General features: G+C 38.2%; 2 protein-coding genes and 1 long non-coding RNA gene across 3 annotated transcripts; 2 read left to right on the forward strand and 1 right to left on the reverse strand.

The window, feature by feature from the left end:
• Positions 1–1,706: 1,706 nt before the first annotated feature.
• Positions 1,707–6,287, reverse strand: LOC106093375 (protein disulfide-isomerase A3). Its single transcript, XM_013260429.2, has 5 exons — positions 6,101–6,287; positions 3,352–3,439; positions 2,935–3,287; positions 2,761–2,874; positions 1,707–2,691 (listed from the first exon to the last, which is right to left on the reverse strand). The coding sequence occupies exons 1-5, from the start codon at positions 6,253–6,255 to the stop codon at positions 1,926–1,928; spliced, it is 1,476 nt and encodes a 491-aa protein (XP_013115883.1). The 5' UTR covers positions 6,256–6,287; the 3' UTR covers positions 1,707–1,925.
• A 2,228-nt stretch (positions 6,288–8,515) lies between these two features.
• Positions 8,516–9,418, forward strand: LOC106093362 (proteasome assembly chaperone 2). The gene has a single exon (XM_013260411.2). The coding sequence runs from the start codon at positions 8,559–8,561 to the stop codon at positions 9,294–9,296; it is 738 nt and encodes a 245-aa protein (XP_013115865.1). The 5' UTR covers positions 8,516–8,558; the 3' UTR covers positions 9,297–9,418.
• An 8,138-nt stretch (positions 9,419–17,556) lies between these two features.
• Positions 17,557–18,115, forward strand: LOC106093708 (uncharacterized). Its single transcript, XR_001222393.2, has 2 exons — positions 17,557–17,710; positions 17,774–18,115. It is a non-coding gene; the product is annotated as an uncharacterized LOC106093708 (long non-coding RNA).
• The last annotated feature ends 221 nt before the right edge of the window (positions 18,116–18,336 follow it).

Here is an 18,336-nt window from a genome sequence, read left to right on the forward strand (position 1 = left end):
AAACATTAAAAAGTAATCACGAAAAAATTTCGCGACAAGGGAACATAGTACCAGCCATAATATCGGGCATACAATGTTATGTCGCCATTTGCTGCCCTCTTCAATGGTTTTCTTTAGCTGCAAAAATCAACATATCTTCAACACCAAAGATCTCGCTTACTAGATTTACAGCCAAGATCTATCTCATGGCAGCCGGTTGCACGCAACGGATTGGTCAGATGGAGAGCTGCATAAGCCGCCTTAGTGTACAACACACTTCTACATCAGTCTTAGCAACTGGCATTGTCAACTTCAGTTGAAAGTTGCCATCCGTCTTATAAAATGTTCCATTATATAACCTCCACTATGGATCGCATTTGACAATTTCTTTGAACGACTTCCTAATTTATGTAGAATCTATATAGAAACTGTATCATAACAAAATACAGTTTCAAAAATTTCAACAATCAGATGATAACAATTTCGACCTCAAGAAGCTCAATAAGTGAAGGCGGGAGATCGGTTTATATGAGGGCTATATCAGGTTCTGAATCGATTTGTATCATTCTTTACATGGATTTTCCGACTCGTAGGCACACTGGGTGCAAAATTTCTAATAACGATTCCAAATTAATTATTTGTTGTAAGATCTTTTTTTTTTGGTTTTATTTTAAAAATCGAATGATGAAAATTTGGGAAATTTTTAAACTGTATTAACATGATAATAAGCAGTTCATTTTAGCGAAAAAATAAAAAAAAAACGCGTTGTATACGATGCACCCTCGATTTAGATGGGTCACATATGTAAAATTCCTGGAACACAAATTTAGGGTTTTGTTTGGGTCCATGATCACTCCTTCTTAAATTGCAATGGACAAGATTGTTTCCCGAAGCGGGATTAGGCCTACCCAGAAAAAGTAAAGGCATAAATTTGAGCGATTAAACATGGTATTGACTTATAAAAAACTTTTCAAACAATGTGTTAATTGCGTTAATTATTTTTGACATTGAAATTCGATTTTTGGAGGAGGAATTGGATTTTATAAAAACGATTTGTGAGTATCTATTTCTGCATTCTGTTGTGTCCTTTTTCACACATATGTAATGCGAAGAAGTGAGAATGAACCAAATATTGGGTTGCCCAAAAAGTAAATGCGGATTCTTTAAAAGAAAGTAAATGCATTTTTAATAAAACTTAGAATGAACTTTAATCAAATATACTTTTTTTCTAAAGCAAGCTAAAAGTAACAGCTGATAATTGACAGAAGAAAGAATGCAATTACAGAGTCACAAGCTGTGAAAAAATTTGGCAACGCCGACTATATGAAAAATCCGCAATTACTTTTTGGGCAACCCAATATATGCAGACGCATTGTCGCATGGCTAGACAAATAATATCAAGAATTATACCCTGTACCACAGTAGTGGTGAAGGGTTTTATTACTGGGGCGGATTAATTTGTGCCGTATTGCAGCCTGTGCTGTGCTCATAGTTATCTTGATTATTAATGTTTCCCTATAGTTTGGGAGTGTTTTCCTTAAGCAACTGGGTAAACTTCTGTGTGGTGTGGGATCGGATCAAATCTATCCTTTATTCCTATATAACCCCTTTTAAATCTCTTAGCACTTATGGCCGAAAATTCGGTTGAAACACTTACCCCAATTAAAAACAAAAATAAATAAATAATGGATAAAGTATCTTAAATGACAGAGAAAAAAGTACATATGTAACATTTAAAGGAATACTTTAATAATCTTATTTTTTTTATTATTAATAAAATTCAGTTAAAAAAAGATTCTCGTTTTTACATTAAATGCTAGAAAACTATAGAAGGAATTAAATGTTATGTCGAAAATTTCTTCCCTACTATTGAAACATGTGTAAAATGGAATTGTGAATGAAGTTCCCCCTCTGATATTACTATGTATTTAGAACTCTAACATAAATTACAGTTCCGTCTTTTTGGGTTTACCGCTGCGGTCATAACCGTTCAGTTCGTTGGTTGCATGTTTGGAAATAAATTTAATGAAGTCATCTACTTCACGTCCTTCGTTGTAGGGGACAGGTTTGGTCTTGGAATCCTTGGGAAGCCAAAATAGTGTGGGGAAACCGCGAACATTGAACTCGGGAGGAACATCATTTGCGGTGGCATCCATTTTGGCAATAACAACATCCTCATCCTGTAATTTTTCTGCCAACTCATCGTAGATGGGTGTTAGCTTTTTGCAATGGCCGCACCATGGAGCGTAGAATTCTATTAAGGTATCCTTGCCATTATTCATGACTTCTTCTTCGAAGTTCTTAGCAACAGCCACCTTGACAGGTGCACTATTATCTTCTGGAACGGGTTCAGATTTGATGTACGGCTCTAATTCACCTTCCAATAGCTTTTCAGCGAAATCACGTAAATTCTCTACGGAGAATTCTTCTTTAAGGGCGTATTTTAAGTTTTTAGCGTCACGAGCCAAAATAACTGGCTTTTCGCCCACAAAATCATATCCATACTCGTTAAGTTCATGTTGGAAGTCATCTTTGGCAGAGATAGCAAAGTTCAGTTTGCCAGCAAACTCCTTAGCTACCTTAAGTACACGGTTTCTCCAGTAGTTGGTACCCTTGGCATTTTTAACATAGTCCACTGAATAATAAGCAGTAATCAAGGGGTTTTTAAAGTCACGAACAGTTTCTTGAGTGCGATGACCAACTAAACCATGGCTATTTGATAGAAACAGAACTAAAACTTTAGCAATACAAATAACCTTTATATAGTCAATCGTTACTCACAAGTTATCTTTAACGAAAGTGGTCAAGTCCGATTCGGAAGTGCCATCAAATTTAACTGAGGAATCTTCAAATTTATTGCTCAAATGTGGAGCACGAACCAGAACAATGCTATCGCTAAGTAAATAAAATAATTATTTTACGTTTTCCAGTGTTTTCAAAACTAGAAAATCCTACCTTTCTCCAGCCTTTTCCAAAACATCGGCATTGCTGCTATGACCAAAGCGATATTTTTCACGGTTTTTATCTGCGAACTTTAAGAATGTTTTAGCCAATTTGGAATCCATATCTTTAAAGTAGCCGAATAGAGTAGTTTCCTTAACGCTCAGGAATTTGTCGAAATCAGCCACAGAGCCAATATCCTTGGAGGCAGGACCAACTTGTGCACGCATGAACTTAGCAATACCAGCTGCTTCACGGGGGCCATTGTAATCTTGCGAAACTTCATCACCTTTGAAAATCTTTAAAGTGGGATAGCCGCTAACAGAGAATTTATTACACGTTTCTTTACCGCCCTCTGTACAATCGACCTGGAGAGGTGTGTAATTATTATTTTACATTTCGAAATGGAATAATGTATTTATATATATATACCTTAGCCAAAGAAATGGGAGGATCATCATCTTTAACTAATTCAGCCGCCTTTGCGTATTCTGGCTTCAAACGTTTGCAATGTCCACACCTTTATGGATAAAAAATAAAAAGGAAAACATTGGTTGTTGGCAATGAAATATAAATAAGGAAATACTTTTAGATCAAAAAGTGAAATCCGACACGTACGTCTGTGTATAAAAGTCTGATAGGCGATGAGATGTTTTCAACATGAATTTTTTCCTCTGCTACATAACTACAAATTTCAAAGAAGTGCGTTTGAGAAACTCTAACACTATTCTTGTTTTTATCAGCAAACAAAGTGTCTTTGAAATGTTATTTTGTTATCAATCACACAATTAACTTGGAATTCAAAGGGGAAATGATGTGTTGCTTTTATCAGTTTTTTTTTTTTCAAATACTCCGGAACATATAAACATTTTTGTTTAATGCAGGAGGTGTAAATTTTCTACCAAGCAATGTTTACTTTGTATATAATGAACCTGAAAGTTGTTATCAGTAAAGTGAAATATTTCGTTGTGCACAACGTGTCGTGCCTTTTAACTGTAGCCTTTATGAATAAAAATAGTATTTGGCGATGCAATAGATTATTCTGGGCTACATGGAAGCTGAAACAGCAGTTTGGATAATTTATGGAAAATCAGAAGTTTTTGTTTTACAGAACCTACATGACTTAAAAACAGCTTCTTTACTTGAAACTATTTTCTAGTAAATTCTTAAAACTGTATTTACTTTCAACCGCAAATCTTGGAATTAACCACCTATGCATAGTCCGAAATGAAGAAAAAATTAAAACTTAGTTGGGCTAAACATTGAATACATTGATAGAACTTGGCAATTATATAAATAATTTTAATAAAATCAGTTATAAATTGCGACTGCGAAAGCTTCAAAAAGACATATGGAGGTATCGGTTTTCAGCCCCTATATCCTCTAAGGCATCAATCGGGACCGTATTTATTGGATCTCCAGAAGTCAGACTGCGAGAAAAGAATTTATGGGGGCTAAATCTATCCTATAAACAATCTTAAAAATATTTTTTTTTACATATGTTAAAAACTTACTTCTTTTAATATGCTAAAAAATTATTTCTTATGCATAGATTTAATATTGCATAAAATTATATAAATGAAATGAAATATGTAATGATTTATCTGCCCATTACTTGCAGTGCGCATTGAATGACTTAAATGTACTTTCCGTACACAATCTTTAATTTTATACTGATTGTCGAGGTTCGATATTTTTACCAAATGATATAATTTTTGAAGACGAAAAATCTTTAATCTGATTGATATCACGTGAGTCGACCTCCATTCCTAATTTGGTGAAAACGATTACGACGATCGTGGAATGAAGGCCATGGATCACATTATTTTACTATATCTATTAACAAACTGTGGAAGGCAAAAAACAATACTACGAAATATGCCTAAGAATGCTGTTGAATGCTCCTTTGACAACCAGAATGAGGGTAAATATATTACCCTAGATTAAAAAAATCTAAGTTATTAGTGGAGAGCCTACAAATATTGAATGTATATGCCTTTAAATAACCAATGACCATCATGTACGGAACAAACTTGCTCAATTAAATAAATTTTAGCTATTTTCGTTAGTAACTCCACTAAGTACATCGCCATTTTAACAATAACAACAACCTGTGTAATTTTTTCAAATGACTTCGTTCCTTGGGACAATCTCGGACCCGACTTTTGCACAAACTATATTTTTGTTTGCCTCCATCAACTACGATAATACTTTAATTTAATTTATGTATGTAAATTTTAAAGTGACTTCTTCCTTGGGGCAACTGTCAAGGTATGAAATAGGGAAAGGAACTCCCTTTCATTCTATCTGAAAAGTGTGTCTTGAAATACATTAAAGCTAGCGTGTTTCATGAATATACAGATTGGTAAAAATTCTTCTCAAAAGATATAGTTGAGAGCCAAAACTTGGCAAAAATACCTATATCCACATGTTTAACTTATTTTGGACTGTCTTTATGTTGTGCGGTTATAATGACAGCCTGCGATCAAACTGATTTTGGCATATTCGTCTAATCTTAGCATAGCAAAGTATTACAACATTCAGAATCTTTACGAGGAAGATATAGTCAATAAGTATCATGTTTGTGGCATTGCAAGTTCCCGCATTACTATTGCATACTCATGACTGGTTAAATTAAATCCTGGTATTAACACACTGAGACGCCCAGTTTCGACTATAAAAATTTATACTAGATTATATGAATTTTAGTTTAGACTTATTTGCCATAAGTAATTTATGCAGGTACATACATAGGTTTCTTTCGATTAAGAAAATAGAATTCTTTGATCTTCACAAAAACGAACAAATTACTGTGTATTTTGTCTGCATTTCTAAAATTTCTATTCATGCCTACCACATCTAATCAAATTGGATATATTTGGTTATATATGGAACAAAGGATTTGATAACCTTTGTTTTATAGCCGCTATTTAGTTATATGCAAGATAAGTTAAAGTTGCCAGTTGATTTACACATACATGAACAACGTTAATTTATGTATACATTACACTCATAACCTTTATTCGCAGGAATGTGTATTAGAGTTTAAATAGAAAAAGTTATAAAAACCGGCTTGAATTAAAAAAAACTATTAAGATGACGTGTATTTGTATTTTTTGGCGATGAACAATTTTAAACCTTTCCAGAAAACTGCAGCCAAGTAAAAAAAAGAGAAACTTACCAAGGGGCATAGAACATCACCAAAGTAGTTTCATGCTGGGCCAAGGTGGATACGAAGTTGTCATCGTTTAATTCTAAAACATCACTTTCAGCTGCGTTGGTTAGGGTCGACCACCCCAATCCAATGATGATGCAAAAAACTAACGTAGATTTCATTTGATGTCCGAGTGTTTACAAATAAAATCTTAGTATTTCCACAACGCCCAACAACCGGCAAATGGGGGTAAGTGAATTTCTGAATTTCTCAAGATGTAACAAGGCCACGTCAGAGCTTGTTCAAAATGAACAAGCACGCCAAACACAATCACATCGCCCAATGTTTGATTCGCCATAGCTTTATCGTTTAGATAAATCTGAACGATAAAACCATATTTACACTTGGAATCAAGCATGGTGAAACAATTACAGGTGGTCTCATTTGTACAACAAACAAAAATCATATTTTCCAATCTGACATCTTGTCATCAAGCTGACCCAACACACGCAAAGAAATTTGCATGCGTGTGTCTATACGTGTGCGTACCTGAGCAGATAATATGCTAGAAAGAAGATAACAACAAAGAGAATGCAAACAAAAATCTGTCATCATAATACCGTCAAACCTGTCCAGCTGTTAACGGCTGTTCGCGTGAGACCACCTTTTTCCTTGGAAATCAAGGTGGATTTAAAAAGGTGGTCTCACGCATGACATCATTACCAGGTAGGGAACCGTAAACAGCTGAGAACAATTTTTCTTGCGAATTGCACTATCTGTCATCGAATTTTTGCAAGGCGAATTTAAAAAGGTGGTCTTACGCGAACATCTGCTTGTTTGCATTTTCTTGGTTGTTATGTTCTTTTCTTGCAAACAAAAAACGGATTTAAGGCTCTGGTCAGCTAATTTTATAAAGGAAAAATAGACGATCGAGCCATCTAATCCGGATTTAAAGAGCAGTGTAAACGGGGTTTTACACAAATTGAAAGTCGGCTCGGACATATAGGCAATTTCAATCTTTAATTTAAATACAAAAAAGGGAAGGGAAGGGAAGGGCAATGTGGAAACTTTTGCAATACACCAAATGTTGGCTTTATGATAACGGGTGGGTTTTGATATAAAAATGCTCCAATCTTGCATTTAAAACACTCCTTAATGCCTTCCCTTTATGAAAATACAAAGAAATGATTACATCTTGATGGCAAACATTTACGAAAATTTGTAGGAAATATTTTGAAAGTTTTGGGAAATTTTCGACAACATTTTTGCACAGGATTCCATGAATAAGGTTAAGCCAAGCGATCAGCCGACATACAATTTTTTAATTTTTGGCAGTACTTGGCATTGAGGATGTCAACTTGTCCTATTTTTACATTCATTCTTTGTTTACGATTTTGCATTGGTGGACTTTTTGATGATGTCGAAAAGTCCACTTTTTGCAAAATAAGTCGACTTTTGCTATTTTGATAAAAGTCGACTTTTCGTCCCAACTTGGAATCTCTACTCAGTACCACATTTTCTTCGTAACCATTTTTTTAAAATGCGTTGCGACAGTTGATCGGGCGAAAGTAAAGGGTGATTTTTTTGAGGTTAGGATTTTCATGCATTAGTATTTGACAGATCACGTGGGATTTCAGACATGGTGTCAAAGAGAAAGATGCTCAGTATGCTTTGACATTTCATCATGAATAGACTTACTAACGAGCAACGCTTGCAAATCATTGAATTTTATTACCAAAATCAGTGTTCGGTTCGAAATGTGTTCATTCACCGTAACGTTGCGTCCAACAGCATCTTTGAAAAAATACGGTCCAATGATTCCACCAGCGTACAAACCACACCAAACAGTGCATTTTTCGGGATGCATGGGCAGTTCTTGAACGGCTTCTGGTTGCTCTTCACTCCAAATGCGGCAATTTTGCTTATTTACGTAGCCATTCAACCAGAAATGAGCCTCATCGCTGAACAAAATTTGTCAAAATTTGAACACATTTCGAACCGAACACTGATTTTGGTAATAAAATTCAATGATTTGCAAGCGTTGCTCGTTAGTAAGTCTATTCATGATGAAATGTCAAAGCATACTGAGCATCTTTCTCTTTGACACCATGTCTGAAATCCCACGTGATCTGTCAAATACTAATGCATGAAAATCCTAACCTCAAAAAAATCACCCTTTAGAAGTCAGTATTAGGCCCTATGCAGAGGCGATGAATGTGTGGTGTACCTTCATTTGACGTATGACCTTGAACTGGACGATGCAGGCAGTGTGTTTCGCAGACGAGCGTGATTCGTTGTATTGAGCCCAAAATTAGCGAGCCGAATCTGGAAGCAAACAGATAGGAACAAATTTGAACGATTAGTTTTCAAATGTTTTTATGTTGGAAATGACTCCCTAAGTGGGAGCCACCCTTTGGTTACTAACATCAGCTGGAGTTTCAGCTTGAAAATAACAAAGTCATTCGCAATCAATCAATCAAACAAAATGTTGCTGCAATTGGTAAATAACGTAGCTGAAAAGGATTTCAATGGTTATACAGTTATTGTGCCCAGCGTGTGTATTGGAAATGCTGCTCAATTAGCTTGCGATCTGTTAATATCATCGAAAGGTTTAAAACGCGTGGGCTCCATAGCACATCCGGCGTTAATTCCTATATACGGACCATCCGCGTTTGAACTAGATGACCAGCAGAAAAGTGCCGCCTGCGAGCTATATTCGTGCCCAGCTAGTCGCATTTTGGTTTTCCAATTTCGATCTCCGTTTATATCACGTCATGTAAGCAGTTTACACAAAGATTTGGGAGAGTTTCTGAAAAAATTTGCTTCTAAAGTTATTGTACTAAGCGGAAGTCTTGGTTTTGAGAAACGAATAATTGACTCCTGCCCATATGAGTATAAAGCAAGCGATTCATTCAAAGATCAACACGCAGATAAACTTAAGAGAATGAAATGGAATGAGTTCCAAGGGGAGACAATTTTTGGCGGTGGCAATGCTTTGCAGTTATATCAAGTTTTAGATGAGCAGAAAGTGCCTACAATGATATTATTCCGTTATTTGCTGGAGGGTGACAATTCAACAGATGCAGGGCTTATATTGAACGAGTTGTCAGAACTCTGTGAAGGATTTTTGGGTTTAAAAACCGATGATGGTGGCATGCAACTGAAGGTGCCAATATCTTGGAAACTTTTGTTTGGGAATGATATTCCAGAACTTATTTTTTAAATTTGTATATCGGGCAAATGTTAAATTAAATTTTTGTTTTTATTAAATTTTCCGTATTTTGTAGGATTATATAGAACGTAAAGGATTTTTGGGAGAAAAAAATAAACAAACAATTAAACTGATGTATTGCGTTTTTTAATTCCTTACAAACTGCTTATATCTACATAATACAAATTTCTCAGTGTACGTGTTCGTCTTTTTTCGTCATGGGAGAGGCACATCCCGGAGTGCCTTCTCCGTATGCTTCTGGTCCGTGCCGGGATTGAGAAGAACCCCGGACCCTGGTTCTGTTCCGTTTGCCAGAACCGCCTTCATCATCGGTCAGTGTCGGTGAGGTGTAACCGGTGCTTGGAGTGGGTACGTTTCCGTTCTTGCTCTGGCCTAACCTCGCTACGGGAGTATAGTCATACTGGCTATGTCGCTAGGTGCTGTGCGAACATAGCCAGCAGTGGGTCACAAGCGTAGCCGTCGTCGCCTTCGGCGTCCTCGTCGTCGGACTATGTGACCCCCCCGACCTCTCCCGTACGGCAATTTATGCAACGACAGCACCCTAGCCCTACTATTGCCAGGCCAGTGTCGGGAAATGTATCGTTCTTGCAGTTAAACTGCAATGGACTGCGAGGCAAGATTGATGAGATTGTAGATTTTATGAGTCGGAGGAGCATATCGGTCGCGGCGATCCAGGAGACAAAGCTGACTAACACCTGTAGCTTGCACAGTTGTCACGGCTACAATGTGCTACGTAAGGATCGCTCAAGGAATGGAGGTGGGGGTTGACCTTCGTTATACACCATTCCGTGCAGTATAGACCTATCTCGCCTGCGCTTGACGCTAGTGACCCATACATGGAATGTATGGGGGTAGCAGTCAGGTCCGGTACTGCCGAGATAGAGATATACAACGTGTATATACCGCCGGTTGGTAGCTGTGTCCCGATTAATGGCCAGGCCTACAGCCCCGACATTACTGGGTTGCTATCTGGCCATAGTCGTCTGGTTCTGGGGGATTTTAATGCACATCACTCGTCATGGCATTCTCCCCTAGGTAACGACCAGCGTGGCATAGCTTTGGCAGAGCAGATAGATAGCTCCACGTTTTGAACGGTGAATGAGGATGCCCCCACTCGGATTACGAGGGGGTGCAGCAGCTCGCCAGACATCTCAATCGCATCCCCTGATCTCCTGAGTGACGTATCCTGGCAAGCCGTCATCTCTTTGGGGTCAGACCACCTCCACATAATCCTCACCATCGACCGACCACCCGACTTCATAACCTCTGAGCGCCGGACGTTCATCAATTACAGGAAGGCCAATTGGACTGGCTTCAGAGAGTATACCAATCGCCGCTTCAATGAACTGCCACCCCCCTCTGATGTGCTTGTGGCCGAGAGGAAATTCCGAGACATCATCAACGCAGCAGCCGCTCGCTTTATACCAGCCGGTCGAATACCGCAAGTGCGACCCAATTTCCCGGCGCAAGCAGTGGTAGTCGCAGATGAGCGTGATGGGATTCGTGCTATGGACCCCGCTTACCCCAGAATCAGCCAGCTGAATCTGGAGATAAACAGGGTAGTCAACGAACATAAGCGGAATTTGTGGCTGGAACACTTGGAGCAATGTAACTTAGGCGCCGGTGCAGGCAAATTGTGGGCCACTGTTAAATCTCTCTCGAACCCCGGTAGACGGGACGACAGGACCTCAGTCACTTTTGGCGAGTTAACCGTGACTGATCCGAAGAGATGCGCCAGGTTGTTCAACCGTCAATTTATTGTGCATCCCGAGGAGGAGAGCCATTCGCCGTATTCGTGGTCTCCGAGCCGATGAACAGCCATCACAATTTACCGTGGGCGAAGTTACGAATGTCATCCGTGGCGCCAAATCTTCCAAGGCGTTGGGCCCCGACGGAATCTCTACATTGATGCTGAAGAATCTGGATTTACCTGGAGTTGAGTACCTTACCACAGTCCTCAACCTGTCATTGAACACTCTTATAGTTCCCGATGTCTGGAAAATGGGCAGAGTGATCCCGCTACTGAAGCATGGTAGGGACCCGAGTTTGGGGGAGTCGTACAGACCGATCTCCCTTCTCTCACCAGTGGCTAAGACGCTTGAGGCATTACTCCTCCCGAGCCTCGTAGGAGAATTTCCATTCGCCGAGCATCAACACGGATTTCGGAGACTGCACAGCACAACAACAGCTTTGCATGCCATCACCACACACATTTGCCGAGGCTTCAATCAACCCAGGCCATGTGATAGGACGGTCCTCGTGGCACTGGACCTATCGAAGGCATTCGACACGGTCAGCCATGCCAAATTATTTGAGGACATCGCCAACACGTCCCTCCAGCCAGGCCTGAAACGTTGGGTCGCGAATTATGTGTGTGGCCGCCAGTCATTTGTGGAATTTGGGGATAAGAAGTCAAAACACCGTAGAGTGAAACAGGGAGTTCCCCAAGGTGGGGTGATATCTCCGGCTCTGTTTAACCTCTACCTATCCTCCATCCCACCTCCTCCAGACGGCATAGAGATCGTATGATATGCGGACGACTGTACGATCATGGTATCAGGCCCCCCACCCATTGATGACATCTGCGATAGGTTGAACGTCTTCCTCAACGAGCTTGCCTCATATTTCGCTGCAAGAAATCTGAGGATATCCGCCACCAAATCTTCAGCCACACTGTTCATTACAAATACGCGTGAGGTGAATTCTGAGCTGAATGTGATGGTCGATGGAGAAATGATTCAGACCATCAAGTGTCCCAAAATACTTGGCGTCACATTTGACAGCTCCTACACTTTCTCCCCACATGCCACAGCAATCTGCAATAAAGTCAAAAGTAGAAACAAGGTCCTCAAGTCACTCGCTGGCAGCACTTGGGGTGCAGACAAAGAAACCTTGTTGACCACGTACAAAGCAATTGGCCGGTCTGTGGTAAGTTATGCAGCGCCAGTGTGGTCACGTCAACTTTGTGACACGCAGTGGAATAATATTCATATCTGTCAGAATGCCGCCCTCCGAACTGCGACGGGCTGTCTCCTTAGTTCTCATGTGGACCACCTCCATCAGGAGACAAAGATCCTACCAGTGCGAAGACATAACTACATGCTGTCTAAGCAATACCTTCTGGGCTGTTATCGCAGAAATCATCCAAATCATCATCTTGTGGATAGATACCCACCGCCCAGAAGCCTTAAGGCTGATCTACACGATCTAGAGCATGAGGTCCAACGCTACAAGAGAGAACCTCTAGATCAAGCGGCATATCAAGCGGGTCTGAACAACATTCATGCAGACACGGTAGCAGACGCGTTAATTGGCTACCGGGTGAATGTAGTCCTTGGAGAACGACCGCCACCCATTGCACCCGAAGAAATCGACCTCCCCCGGCAAACCAGAGTGGTTCTGGCTCAATTACGTTCCGGCAGATGCAGCCGCCTCAATTCCCACAGAGCTAGGATTGATGCCGACGTGCAAGATGTATGTCCCGATTGTAACCAGGGACCGCACGATACACGTCACCTGTTTAACTGCCCGGCCAGACCCACTCGACTCAGACCCAGATCCCTGTGGACGCACCCCATCTTAGTCGCGGAGTTCCTGGGTCTTGACACTCAACAGAATCAAGCAGACGAAAGATAGTACACAATAAACTGCTACAACAACAACAACAACAACAAATTTCTTGTTAATCGAACTCTATTTTCTCACCATACAACAGTTACAATTGGGCAATCGTTTTGGAGGCCACCGTAGCAAGTTAGCATTTCCGCCTATGATGCTAAACGCATGGGTTCGAGTTCTGGCGTGGTTATCCCTTCCTTATGCCGGCGAATTTGTGAAGAACTAAGTTATTAAAAAAAATTGTTTTTGTTGTAGTCACATTTTCGTGTGGAGGTGGCGACCCTCTTCAAGATCCTATAGGTGAGCAAGCTCGTTCGGGTACAAAGGACCGACCGCCGAGGGAACAAGGCGGCCATTGGTTATTTAAAGGCGCCAATAACCCGCCTTGTCATATCGAGCATCATAGATACTCAGTATTTGTGCAAGAGCCGGTGCCGCCCGGCATCTCACTGAGTTTCTCTGATCGATACCGCTAACAGTCCGCGACTACCGTTGCAACTACTCCGTATAGAGCATTGCACTATCCGCAACCTGTGGACGCGCCAGGTAGCTCGCAGCTTCTCGTGACAGCAATGAGCACCACAGAGATCGGAGTAGCGATGATTTTTATGTACGTTTAAACTGTTGAGTAATTTTTTTCTTTATTATTATTATTTGGGAGTAGTAAAGATCTCATTGTAAGTTAAAATTGTTATTCTTAAATGTGTTGAATGGCTTCGATTGCATGTTCGAATATATAAACATAAATCTTATAAAAGCATTAGACGAGAAAATATTTAAATCATTAGTGAGTGATAAAAAACAACTTATTTTGGTAAGACCTTGAGAAATGGAAATTATAAACTCCTCCGAACTATTATTCAAACTAAAATTGAGGAAAGATGACCGAGAGGTAGAAAAGAGACTACTTTCATACTACACCACTCACTTAATCGCTCTCTTAATAGTATAGAATACTACTCTCTAAAATGTAAGTTTAAGATGTCATATTTAGACACTACTTTCAAATACCGGTTGTACGTACCGGATTGACCTGATGAAGTCCTTCATCGGCAAGGGCTGCCGCCTCATTGTACGTCACACTGCTACAACAACATCATTCATCCTATTCGCATATTGAAAATTGGTCCAAATTTGTTATATTCATTTGATTCCTATTTTGTCCTGATCGGTCTACATATTCGCACAGAGAGGTTTAATTTATATATTGTTTTGATTAGTCTATAGTCGGATACGCTTATTTAAAAGCCGTTTAATTGAAAATCTAGGTTAATAATATTAAAAAGGTCAAATGTCAATGACATTTACTTCGCTTAATTGAAAACATCGGATAATTGAAAAAAAAAATCCTTATTTTTCTGTTTTCAGTGTCGAGCTAATATGACCATGAAAATTAAAAGCACCGGAAATGTTTTTGTAGCCATATTTATATGTGGTAATTCCGATAGTAGTCAATCTCCATAGTTCTATCGCTGTGGAAAAATTGTGGCCATTGGTTATTTAAAGGCGCCTTGTCATATCGAGCATCATGGGCATTCAGTATTTAAGCAAGAACCGGTGCCTGTCAACCCCTCACTGAGACTTGAGACTTACTTCCATCCAATAAGAGGTTCAACTAAAATTGTAATCCAATTTTTAGAAAATTTTGAATGAATTATTCTGCTTTATCCGATATGCACCAGTAGTGGGTACATCCAGTGTTGTAGGGCATTACATAAGCATGATTTATGAGGTAATACGATGATTATGATGTACAACTTTAAATTTCTATATCCACCTCTGTAGGATAGGGATAAATTACAATGCACCGAAATAAATATTATTGATTTTGACGTCGTAAAAATCTCATTCTTCAAATGTGGTCATTTTCATTCAATTTCGTCCTTCAAACGCCTCAATAACGCTATAAACTATTCGATATTGAAGGTTTTCCACTTTCAAGGTATAATGATCGGTGTTGTAGTTTTTTGGTAGGTTTTAGCATGTTATGAACTCAAGAAGGCAATTTATAAGATTGATTTATGTATATCTATATAAAAAATAAAAGAAATTATAGAGTTAGGATTGGGTCTAGACTATATTTCCCACGGGGGATTTAACAAAAATCTCTTTTCAGCTAAATCTGATAAAATAGTTGTCTTCAGTGAGCCCAAAATGTAACATCAGGTGATAAGTCTATAGACAGCTAAATTCAAATAATATTTTTACGAAAGTCTGACTGTTTCCAATTTCAGCGAGAAGTTCAATAAGTTCTTATATTGGCTATAACTGGTATGAGTGTCAGGGTATGATCCAAATTTCATAAATTCTGGGTAAGAAATGTGTATTTTGTGCCTTCAATGTCATATATCGGGAGGTAGTTTGAAAGTTTCAATCATAGGGTATATGAAGGATCCTTTGTAATATGTAATATAAAAGGCTATGGAATATTTTACCAATTAGTGTGAAAACATTCTCTTATCTAACGTTTGTATCGGCAACTCAATTATATTTGTCTCTCATAACTGACCATTAGTGACTAAATGTGCGGCTTTTGTAGTGTTTGAGGCGAATGAGTTTGCGTTAGACCAATTTACTTATTTTTAATATAATTATATTTTTACAATAATTAAATTGTCAATTATTTAATTTTTAGTGGCAGTATTTTATACGTTAGACAAATACTTACTACTCTTTAAAATAATTATATTTTTACAATAATTAAATTGTCTTTTGTTTATTTTTAGTGGTAGTATTTCATAATTTTTAATGTCATGTGACCGTCTAGACGATTATTGAAAATTCTTTATTTTATTTAAAGCTCAAGTACATACAAATATGGTCAGATTTGGTCCATACTCGGATGTTGAGGGTCCATTGTAACTAATTGTTACGACCAAAACTTGCGCTTTAAATCGGTAGTTTACTTTATCTCAACTCGACGCATTTGTACGACGAGCCAAAAATACGACTTTTATGAGCTCAAGAATTCTTATCTGGATATAGATAATCTTTGAACTGTACCCATTATTTTTATAGTACTTATGTGATGGTGTCTGCATGTGACGCAGAACGCCTGGTTTCAAATCATCAAAAAAATTTCAGCTGGTGACATTTGTGAGGTACTTTGCCATGTAAAGACTTCTCCCCAAACAGGTTTAAGTTTAAACTTAAATTGGACAGCACTCATTGATATGTGAGATGTTTGCCCTGTTTTCTAACGGAATGTTCGTTGGCAACTCTTCGTAGTTGGATATAAAAAATGTACCCCATTTTTGGCTTGTAGAATATTTAGTAGGCTTTGTCGGTTTTGGTAGGATTTGTTAAAATTTTTGTTGGAAAATAATAGGAAATAATTCTTTCCTTGGGCCGTCTATTGCATGCATAGAACATGGTGCTCATTTCGCTTTGTTTAAAATTAGCAAACAACTTTTCAACGGTTAATTTTTCCAACGTAGATTCCGTATAAAAGGGTGCTTTATTTACCCATTAAGCGGATTTTCTCACTTAGTTTGTATCAAGGTATATTTACTTAAAGGTAGTGGCAGTTGTCAAACAACAAAATATTGAGTGCACTATCTGTCAAAATCAGTGATTAGTGCAACAATGATTTTGAGTTCGTGCCATTTTTCGTTGTTTGTGTGTGTTATGGTTCTTAACTATAATACACACACAACCAAAACTTGTTGACTTCGCGAGAAAAAATTGTACTCAGCGGTTGACGGCACACTAACTGGTAATTATGTCATGGTTTGTATCATGGTGAAATAATTAAAAATGGTCTCATTTGTACAACAATTACAAATCATATGGTGCAATCCGCCATCTTGTCATCAGGCTGATCACCGTTTTGCCAACAGACGCAATCAAATTTGTGAGCGTGTGTGTTTACGTGTGTGTACATGAGCAGAGAATATGAGAGAAAGAAGATAGCAACAAAAATCTGACATCTTAATACCGTCAAACCCGGCCGGCTGTAAACAGCGTGAGACCACCTTTTTAAATCCGCCTTGGGTTTGTATGCAAAAAATATGCTATCCCCGATTAGCTAAACGGCTAATCTTATCGCCGTTTATTAAAAAGTATGCTGTCATCCTTTAATTTGAATGACAAAACTATATGAGGAAGAAGGTAACATATTTATCAATGATTAAACATTCTGGAATGGCAAAATTGCTTAGGATTTTAATAAGATCACATTTATGAACTTCGAGAAACATTTATGTAAAATTCAGATGCTATATTTTTTTTTTGTTTTGCTAATATTTGATTATTTCGGATGTGTGTCAGTGCTGGCAACGTTTAAAGTACAAAACATTATTCGGGCCGGCCAACCTTAGCACGTTTTTACTTGAAGTACTAAGGGTGTACTACGGCTTACATAGGGCCAACTTAGTCTAGTGGGACTGGTAAATAAAACAACCCAAATGTTTATCAAGCCAACACTTGGTTTCAACAATATTTTGTTTAGGTTAAAAGTAATGCTCTTATAACATAGGAATTTCCATTTTATTCATAGTTTTCGAACTTACCAAGAGTTGTCAGTGGCTATAGATTTTTGTGGTTGAACAGGTGGCCCTATTTTTTTAGTGTACCCTGACACCAACCCTGTAAAAAATGACTTAATTTCGTTTATATACTATTATTATTCTATTTTTATTCGATCGAAAGAGAAATATTTGTTCAGTTTTGCACGCTGCTGTATGTTGCCGGTAACTGGTTGGCGCTAACCCACTTTTATCCCGTGCCAGAAAAGTCAGTACATTAGCTGACATTGCTATTATATAAATTTTTACAATATATAATATGTAAGTCTTTATTTGTGTTTTGTCATTTTAATTTTATTGTTAATCAAATCTGTCGCATTGTAGGGAATTAAAAGCGCAAAATGAAGGTGTATTAATGAGTGTTAATAATATGATGACTTATGTTGATTTTGCAAAAAATATTTGGACTTTTAACTTCGTGCGTCCAAAATATAGGCATAGATAAAAGCGAAAGAAAATGGTGTAGAGATAAATGGGGGATTTCTAATATTTGTAAGCTTTCTTGATTTTGCATTAAACACTGTGTGAACATTATATGTAGGTACATGGATTTCTGTCATTATAATGTAATAAACCATTTGAGGGCGAAAATATCGCCAACGATAAAAGAGAAAGAAAAAAATGCACATATGTTAATGTAAAAATAAACAAGTCATAAACATTTTATACGCGAAAATTTTAACTGGCTCCTTCCGCTGCGCTTTCTTTTACGATATAAGGCTGGTACTACGTTCTTTTTTGTGGAAAATTTTCCGAAAATGTTCTTTTGGTGGTTTGACAAGCTTACCACATTTGATTTTTTTTTGGGGTTTCTTTGGCCAAAATGTTGCCATTTAAATATTAAAATTAAAATGGCATCAAACAATTTATCAGCTGCTTATGTGCAT

Source organism: Stomoxys calcitrans, chromosome 5, assembly GCF_963082655.1.
Source record: "Stomoxys calcitrans chromosome 5, idStoCalc2.1, whole genome shotgun sequence".
In the NCBI taxonomy this organism is placed as follows: Eukaryota; Metazoa; Arthropoda; class Insecta; order Diptera; family Muscidae; genus Stomoxys; species Stomoxys calcitrans.

What these genes read in the sequence shown, in the direction of transcription:
- LOC106093362 (XM_013260411.2), top strand. Translation starts at nt 8,559, where the DNA reads ATGTTGCTGCAATTGGTAAATAACGTAGCTGAAAAGGATTTCAATGGT.
- LOC106093375 (XM_013260429.2), bottom strand. Translation starts at nt 6,255, where the DNA reads ATGAAATCTACGTTAGTTTTTTGCATCATCATTGGATTGGGGTGGTCG. An exon ending in GTGATGTTCTATGCCCCTTG is followed by an intron (nt 3,440 to 6,100) that starts GTAAGTTTCTCT and finishes TTATCCATAAAG; the next exon opens with GTGTGGACATTGCAAACGTT. An exon ending in ACTTTCGTTAAAGATAACTT is followed by an intron (nt 2,692 to 2,760) that starts GTGAGTAACGAT and finishes TCTATCAAATAG; the next exon opens with CCATGGTTTAGTTGGTCATC.